The sequence below is a fragment of the Carlito syrichta genome, unplaced genomic scaffold (genome assembly GCF_000164805.1).
Source record: "Carlito syrichta isolate Samal-C Ts95f unplaced genomic scaffold, Tarsius_syrichta-2.0.1 Scaffold153566, whole genome shotgun sequence".
NCBI classification, from domain to species: Eukaryota; Metazoa; Chordata; class Mammalia; order Primates; family Tarsiidae; genus Carlito; species Carlito syrichta.
The window spans coordinates 15762-25163 of NW_007097662.1; the positions used below are offsets into that span (position 1 = coordinate 15762).

General features: G+C 45.3%; 1 protein-coding gene across 1 annotated transcript in view; it reads right to left on the minus strand.

The window, feature by feature from the left end:
- The window catches only part of CES4A (carboxylesterase 4A), an 18759-nt gene extending 14367 nt beyond the window's left edge, over window positions 1-4392 (minus strand). The window contains exon 1 of the mRNA XM_008050660.1: window positions 4335-4392. Within this exon, the coding sequence (XP_008048851.1) occupies window positions 4335-4392 (58 nt within the window). The remainder of the gene's footprint in view (window positions 1-4334) is intronic.
- Between the last annotated feature and the right edge of the window lie 5010 nt (window positions 4393-9402).

Genomic DNA, 9402 nt, shown 5'->3' on the forward strand with positions numbered 1-9402 from the left:
AAACTCAAATATATATATATATATATATATATATATATATATATATATATATATATATATTTTTTTTTTTTTTTTTTTTTTTTTTTTTTTCCTGGGCCCTATCCCACACTCCTGGGCTAAGCAATCCTCCCACCTCAGCCTCCCAAAGTGCTGGGATTACAGGTGTGAGCTACCGTGCCTGGTTTCTCCAGGAGATTTTGATGCAACTGGGTTTTGGAATAACATTTCAAACTGGTGTGGTAGAGCACACATTCACTGCCAGCTGCAGGTGGCCAAAAATACCTCTCTACTCACATCCCCAGGTCTCCACAGGTCTTACATAAGCAATATCTGGGCACAAAGGAGTGGTTGTAATGGTGACCCCCTTCAAGCATGAAAGCAGGCCAGCAGGGGCAAGGGGCATCTCAAATCCCACCCCCTTTTGCAATTTACAAAGCCCTCTCACATCGGCTTCTCACTGACCCTGGGAGGGGCCAGAGGAAGTTCAGAGACCCAGAAGGGGCAGTAATCAGCCTGTGGTCTCACAGAACAGAGTCAGGAAGCTGAGATCTGTCACATGGCCCGGATTTGCCCTAAATCCAGTGTCCATTCATGATGGACTAGCCAACAGCTATAATTTACTGGTTCCTTGTTATAGCCCGGCACTGTGCCAAACACTACATGATCTCACTTCATTTTTCTAAAAACCTTATAGGGCAAATATTATTATTATTATTGAGTTGGAGTCTCACTCTGTCGCCCAGACTGGAGTGCAGTGGCACGCTCCCAGCCACCGCAGCCTCAACCTACTAGGCTCCGGCGATCCTTCCGCCTCAGCCTTCCAAGTAGCTGGAACTACAGGCGTGCACTACCATGCCCTGCTAGCTTTTGATTTATTGTAGAGACGAGGTCTTGCCAAGTTGACCGGGCGGGTCTCGAACCCGCAGGCTCAGGCAATCCTCTTGCCTCGGCCTCCCAAAGTGCTGGGATTACAGGCTGAGCCACTGAGCCCGGCCAGTATTATTATTATAGTACTATATACACGTAGAAACAGAAGCTCAAAGGGTTATGTAAGTTGCCCAGGGTCACATGGAAATTATCTCACATCAGAGCTCTGCTCTAAACCATGATGTTTTTCTATCTGCTTCTCAGTCTCTGAGGGGCACCTAACCATGTAGCAGAGTGCTTTAGACTCCTGAGCAAGAGCTGCTGTGGAGTGGTCTTGATTCCAGCTCTGCTACCCAGAGGCAACATGTAAGCACTTACAAAAATATTTCTCCTTACTAGTATTATAAAGTGCTAATGAAAACCAGGAGTTGGCCGGGTGCAGTGGCTCAAGCCTATAATCTCAGCACTTTGGGAGGCTGAGGTGAGAGGATTGCCTGAGGCCGCAGTTTTGTGACTGCTTGGGCAACATGGTGAGACCTTGTCTCTACAATAAATTAAAAAATTAGCTGGGATAGCACTTGCCTGTAGTTCCAGCTACTTGGAAGGCTAAGGTGGAAGGATTGCTGGCGCCCAGCAGGTCGAGGCTGCGGTGGCTGGGAGCGTGTCACTGCACTCCAGCCTGGGTGACAGAGTGAGACTCCAACTCAAAAAAAGAAAGAAAGAAAAGAAAACCGGGAGTTATAACTTCCTTCTAATAAGTTTTTTTGTTTGTTTTTTTGTGAGTTGGAGTCTCACTCTGTCGCCCAGACTGGAGTGCAGTGGCTGGCGCAGCCTCGACCTGCTGGGCTCCGGCGATCCTTCCACCTCAGCCTTCCGAGTAACTGGAACTACAGGCGTGCGCTACCACACCCGGCTGATTTTTTATTTATTTATTGTAGAGATGAGGTCTCGTCAAGTTGCCCAGGCGGGTCTTGAACCCGCGGGCTCAAACAATCCACCCATCTCGGCCTCCCAAAGTGCTGGGATTACAGGCTGAGCCACCGAGCCTGGCCCCCTCCTAATAGGTTTTTAAATGATGGCACTTAGCTGGATGCAATGGCTCACTCCTGTAATCCCAGTACTTTGGGAGGCCAAGGCAGGAGGATGGCTTGAGCCCAGAGTTCGAGACCAACCTAGGCAATATAGTGAGACCTTGTTTCTACAAAAAAGCCAAAAAATTAAAAAACAAAAATAAAATAAACAAAACAAAACAACTTAGCTAGGCAAGGTGGTGCATGCCTGTAGTCCCAGCTATGCGGGATGCTGAGGTGGAAGAATCACCTGAACCCAGGAAGTCAAGGTGTAATCATGCCACTGCACTCTAGCCTGGGTGACAAAGTGAGAACCTGACTGAAAAAAAAAAAAAATATGATAGCTCCCAATTCTGGTGAAGACAGTGAAAAGGACATTTACATATACTATGTATAGGGATAAATTAATTCAACCCTTTGGGGAAAAAATTTGGCAAAATGTATAAAGAACCATAAAAAAGTTCACATTTCTTGTCTCAGTAATTCCACTTCTTGGGTACCTCCCCTATGAAAATAGTCAGAAATATATAAAAATGAACACCTGCCAGATGTGGTGGCTCACGCCTGTAATCCTAGCACTTTGGGAGGCAGAGGCAAGGGGATTGCCTAAGCTCAGGAGTTCGACACCATTCTGGGCAACTTGGCAAGACCTCATCTCTACAATAAATAAAAAAAATCAGCTGGGGGTGGTGGCGCATGCCTGTGGTTCCAGCTACTTGGAAGGCTGAGGTAGAAGAATTGCCTGAGACCATCAGGCTGCGGTGGCCATCAGTGTGTCAGTGCGCTCCAGCCTGGATGACAGAGTGATATCCTGACTCAAAAAACAAAAAACAAACAAACAAAATGAACACTTTTCTGAACCAAAGTAACCTATACCATAGTAGATATCTGTATCTGGAGATCAAGAAAAGCAAATATAACGATACTCAAATGTAAACTGCCTTTTTTTTTGAGTCCAGGTCTCACTCTGTAGCCCAGGCTGGAGTGCAGTTGTATCATCACAGCAATCACAACTCATGGTAGCTTTGACCTCCTAGGTTAAAACAATTCTTCTGCCTCAGTATTTCTGAGTAGCTGGACTTCAGGCATGCACCCCCACAACTGGCTAATTTTTAATGGTTTTTTTGTAGACACGAGCTTTAGCTAAGTTGCCCAGGCTGGTCTCGAACTCCTGGACTCAAGCAATCCTCCCACCTCTGTCTCCCAAAAGTGCTGGGATTACAGGAATGAGTCACTGTACTTGGCTGTAAACTGTTTTTGATAAGAATTTAAATGAGAAAAGCAGAGCATAAAATTTTTTACATTCTAATATTACTGCTATATGTAAATATGCAATAAAAAGACAAAGAGAAAATGCATTGACATGCTAAAAATGATTTCAGCAGTTTTCCTCAAATTAAAAAAAAAAGGATTTATATAGACAAAACTTGCATAAGATAGAAGTCAGAGTACTGGTAACTTTAAAGATATTGACTGGGAAGGGGTATATGGGATGCTGGAAATGTTCTAGATCTATCTGGATGTTGGTTGCTTTATATATATAATATAATTAATACATATGATATATATCATTGTGCAATGAAGATGTATATATTTTGCTGTACATATCTTATACTTCAATAAAATCTTATTAATGTATTATATATTATTTTATTTTATTTTATTCTTTTTTTTTCTGAGTTAGAGTCTCATTCTGTCTCCAGGCTGGAGTGCAGTGACATGTTCATAGCCAGTGCGGCCTTGACCTGCTGGCCTCAGGCTATCCTTCGCCTCAGCCTTCCAAGCAGCTGGAACCACAGGCGTGTGCCACCATGCACAACTAATTTTTTGATTTATCGTAGAGACAAGGTCTTGTCATGTTGCCCAGGCTGGTCTCGAACCTGTGGACTCAGGCAATCCTCTTGCCTTTGCCTCCCAAAGTGCTAGGATTATGGGTGTAAGCCACTGCACCTGACTGTGTTATATTGTTTTCACTGTAAGAAGTATAACAGAATTTTTAAAAAGAAAGCCATTGGGGAGAAATCTGCAGGTGGTAAAGAGGAGAGAGAGAGGCCGAAGCAGGCTTCCTGCTTGGGAGAAGGAAGGAGGAAGGAGGGAAGGGAAAAGACTTGTTCACGCCATGTTCTCAGGTCCCCTCCCAGCTCCTGGGAGGCAGGAGATGCACTCCCTACTTGGCAGAGTAGTCCTGAATCTCAGCGAGGCCAAAGGACTTGTCCAGGCTCCCAAATGATGGGTGGATTAGTGTCTGGAAATGGCTCCCTCCATCTGTCCAGACCTGTCTACATGCCTCTGCCCTGCTGTCCCCAGGAGAAGTTGACCTAGGAACAGGCTGGGACCTGTTCCTGTGTCCCTTGTGCTCCTCTTGCCTGACGCCCTCAGGAAGAGTTGGGGGCTTACCCAGGGCTGTCTGCACCATCAGGCAGAGGGTGAGGCTCAAACACAGAATCTCCCTCATATTCCAGCCAGCTCTTGCCACAGGCAGGAGTGATGTCAACATGGGATGTCAGATGGTAGCTGTCTGCAGTGTGTGAGTACCAGGCAGTCACACTTTTATCTTCCCTTAGTCCCTGCCAACAGGTACTGGGGTGGGAGGAATTGTACCAACTTCTGACCAATCCACAGCCTTGTCTCTGCCTTGGGCGATAGGTCACACTAGATGGTCTTGGCTCTTCAAACAAACTGACCAGCTTGCAATCTCTTCCCAGTTTGCTCTTATGTGCATTGGCTTAAAGTTGAGTTCATGTGAGTCAAGCTCTGAGTACATAGTAGGCACAAAGACTGAAGCAGAGCACCTGGTTACTTGACCCCTCAGCCAAGATTTCTTCTATGGATTTAAGGGCCTTGAGTCTCCCCGTTTCCCTCTGCCTTGTCCAATATCTTCCTTGCCCTTCCTCACACATCTCAGCCAGAGTCATCATGGAGTGGCGACTCTGCTAGGCATAGGCGACTCTGCCCTCACAGGCTCACAGTTCAGTTGGGGGAGCCAGACCTGGAAGCAACTATGATATAGGAGCCCAAAGAGGTACCTGGTGAGCACCTCTGGGTGGTTGGGGTAGGAAGGGAGTTTCCCTGGAATAAGATTTAATCGCTAAATAAAGGCCCTGTGTGATGTTTAGAGCCCCGGGAGCAAGTGTTGGAGAATTGGAGGGAAAAAGGCAGTTCCATCTTCAATCAAAGATAAGACCATTCCCTGTCTCCACCAAAGTCTGGAGTCCTGGTCCAGTTTTGAGAAAGGGGAGTCTGGTGGGCTTCTGAGCTGGGGAGGGGAAAGGCAGGGGAGCAGGGTACTTCTCACTTGACCTGTAGCCTCTTGCTCTGTAGCCTGGTGGATCGTTAAGACGTATTCCTTCTCTCAAGTGGGAGACTTTACTTGGGACCCCTCTGTCACAGTTCCCTTCCTCAGTCCTAAGAAATGGACCCAATCGTTGTTGCTTGGGCTCTATGCCCCTTTAAAGAAGGCCTGAGATTGGTCCAAGGTGATGCTTGTTATTCATTCTACAGGGTCTATCCGGGCAACCCTCCAGTGTTCCTTGCCCTGCTCTGGCAGGGGTATGGCCCATCCCACTGCAACCCCCTTGATGACCTCACTCACTATGGTAGGGTAGGGTCAGGCTCTGTTTGGCTGAGCCTTCCCATGATGGGCTGCACCACTTATACCCCTACATGGTCTCATGAAAAAGATGCCCATGGGCTTGAGGGGAAGGAAGTGGGGCGAGAATTCTCACTCAGCAAGACAACAGCTCTTTCCAAAGAAAAGCTCTGCTCTAACTCCTCTCCAGCATAACACTCTCCTTTTCAAGTCTTGAATGACTGAGGGGCCCAGGAATTGTGGAAACGGTCCTCTGACTATTTTCTAGAAAATTCTCATCTTCAGAAATGGCTTGAAGACTTCAAATCCATAGCATTCTGGGGTCTGGGATGACATCAATATTCCTCCCTGTTATACCCTTACTGTTGGCAAGGTAGATATCTTCACCTTCTAAGTCTTCAGATGGCTGGTGTGTGATTGTTGCACCCTTTGCTCATTCAAGTCATTGAATGACATGGAGCAAGAGCCTTAAAACTGCCTGCATCCTTTGACCGATAAATTTGGTCTGGGAGACTATCCAAAACACATAACAAATTTTGTTTACATGCTGAGTGTCCTACAGCCTTGTTGACAACATCCTCAACCCAACACAACTGGAGGGGATGGGTGAAGAAAGGATGTTACAACTACAGAATATGATATATGCTACAGAATCAGTAGTAGTCTGTTCTGTAAGATTCCACAGCAGCTGATGGCTTAGGGGATAGTTCTGAGCCAGGTTGCCTGGGTTTGAATCCCAGTGCTACTACTTAATTGCTGTGTGACCTTGGGCAAATCATTTAACTTTTCTGAACCTCGGTTTCTTCATCTGTAAAATTAGTATACTAATAGTACTTACTTCACAGGATTTTAGTGAGAGTTAACTGGGTTAATGTAGGTAAATGCACTTTAAACACGGTAAGGCCCATTGCATCAGCTGTTGTCACAGTACCTAAGAAAAGGCTGATGTGGTTCAATAACTTGAAAAAGGTAGAATTTGAAATTGCATATTGAATATGACCAGATTAGTCATGAAAAGTACTCTAAAGATGTCTAAAGTAACAGGCAGGCAGGATTGATGCCAAAATGGTGTCTCTTGTTGGGCTGAGGTTGCAGGGTCATCAGCGACTTTCATTTTATTTTCTTCTCTCTTCTTTGCTTAAACTTTTCTGTATTTTTCATATTTTAAAAGATGAGCATTAAACGGAGAATTCACAGTCAGTGTGAGGTTTAAAGGGGCAGGGATGGGAGGATAGGGAGGGCAGAACCAGAAAAGTAGGGACTACCAGTGGCTCCATCTGGCCTGGACCACATCCCCATTTGTTGACTACTTTCCTCTCCTCATAGCCTTATTTCATTCTTCCAGGCTCCCCTGAGGGCTGTGGGCACATCAAGAGGCGTATGGATATCAGCATTAGAAAGTGAGGGAAGCCAGGCTCGGTGGCTCAGCCTGTAATCCCGCGCCTTTGGGAGGCTGAGGTGAGTGGATTGCTTGAGCCCGCAGGTTCGAGATCCGCCTGGGCAGGCGAGACCTCATCTCTACAATAAATCAAAAAATTAGCTGGGCATGGTAGCACATGCCTGTAATTCCGGCTACTTGGAAGGCTGAGGCAGAAGGATCGCCGGAGCCCAGCAGGTCGAGGCTGCGGTGGCTGGGAGCGGCCACTGCACTCCAGTCTGGGCGACAGAGCGAGACTCCAACTCAAAAAATAAAAAAATTAAAAATTAAAATAAAATAGAAAGTGAGGGAGATACTTGCCTCTGCTGCCAAGGCTCTGACAACGTTGGCTGAGCCACATGCACCAAGTACCCTGGAGTGTGTAAGTCAAAGCATGGGTAGAGAACATAAGAGGGCGGTGGAGAAGACAAGATTGCGAGTCCACCTGCCAGGCCTGACTCCCCCACCCGGCTGCGCAGCTTCTTGGCCAGTTGCGTGTGGGTCTCAAGGACCAGTTCTGCCAACAGCTGGCTCTACTGCCTCCTCTTCCCAGGGAAGAAGTAACCTTTCACCCAGCCCATAGCGGAAGCCGTTGTGCCAGGCCAGACGCCTCAGTAAAGTATCCAAGACACATGTGAGCCCCATCCAACGCTCACAGGGGGAACAGGGGAGATTGAATGGCTCTAGCCCTTATCTTACGGGTAAGAATCAGCTCTCAGAAAGCCTGGATGTTATTTTCCTAAGTCTTTTAGAGTTTTCTTGAGAACATTCCCAAGTTTCTTGGTTGAACAAAGGTAAAGGGAGTAATGCTGGGGAATGAGCACTTATCTCTGAGTCTGATGGATGTGGGCCCCAAGCTGACTTAATCTCTTACCATCCATGTGTCTCAGAGTACCTTTCTGAACCTCAATTGTCATACCTGTAAAATGGAGCTAGCAGTGACTAATTGTGAGGATTGTTGTGAGGATGAAACAAATTGTTATTAAGTACAGTGGCAGAACTACACTGAGCACACCACGCTGTGATGGCAATTGTGATGTTTGTGTAATTTCCCATATCTGTGGCCATTTTACTATTTAAAGAGGAAAGTTGTAATTATAAAAGACAGTGTAAATGCTTTTTCTCATTTTTTATCTTAACTGATTTAAAAAGCAATTGTATAAAATAATGCATATATAGTGTATTATTGGCTTATAACATATAAGAATATAATAAATTTGCCAATAACAGCACAAAGGAGGTGAATGGAAGCGAAGCTGTATTGGGCTAAGGGAATGAAAACAGATAGTAGCATAATAATCACACAATGTACTTTTGGGTTTGTAACATTATGTAGACAATAATACCATAAAAAGGGGGAAAGGGACTAGGGATATATAGGAATAATGTTTCTATATTTCACTGGAATTAAGTTAGTATAAATTGGAAGCTGATTCTGATTAGGTAAAAGGTATTTTGTAAGCCCTAAAAGAACCTCTGAAAACAAACAGCAATGACAACAAATGAAAAGTATGCAGTGAAAACAATCATTAAAGAAGTCATAGATTATGGAAGGGGCATGGTTTTAAACAAAACTGAAATAATTCATTAGAAAATATTTACTTAGGCTGGGCTCAGTGGCTCATGCCTGTAATTCCAGCACTTTAGGAGACAGAGGCAAGAAGATTGTCTGAGTCCAAGGGTTCAAGATTGCCTGGGCAACTTGGCAAGACTTTGTCTCTACAATAAGTCAAAAAATTAGCTAGGCGTGGTGGTGTGCACTTGTAGTTCCAGCTACTTGGAAGGCTGAGGTGGAAGGATCACCTGAGCCCAGAAGGTGGAGGCTGCAGTGACTGTGAGCATGCCTGTGTACTTCAGCCTGGGTGACAGAGTGAGACTCCAACTCAAAAAAAAAAAGAAAGAAAAAAGAAAATATTTACTTAATGAAAGAAAACAGTAAAGTATAAATAGAAGAACAAAAAAGACACAAGACACACAGAAAACAAAAAATAAATGGTAGTTGTAAATCCAACTGTGTCAATAATAACATCAAATGTGAGTGGATTGAACAAACCAGACAAAAGGTAAAGATTCTCTGTCTGAGGCTGGGTGCAGTGACTTACTCCTATAATCCCAGCACTTTGGGAGGTCATGGCGAGGGGGTTGCCTGAGTTCAAGAGTTTGAGACCAGTCTGGGCAACTTGGTGAGACCTTGTCTCTACAAGAAAATAAAAAAATTAGCCAGGAATGGTGGTGTGTGCCTATAGTTCCAGCTACTTGGAAGATTGAGGCGGAAGGATCACCTGAGCCCAACAGGTCAAGGCTGCGGTGGCCATGAGCATCCACTGCACTCCAGCCTGGGCGACAGAGTGAGAGTCCAGCTCAAAAAAAAAAAAAAAAAGGATTCTGAGACTGGATTTTTATTTTATTTTTTTGAGCTGGACTCTCACTCTGTCGCCCAGGCTGGAGTGCAGTGGATG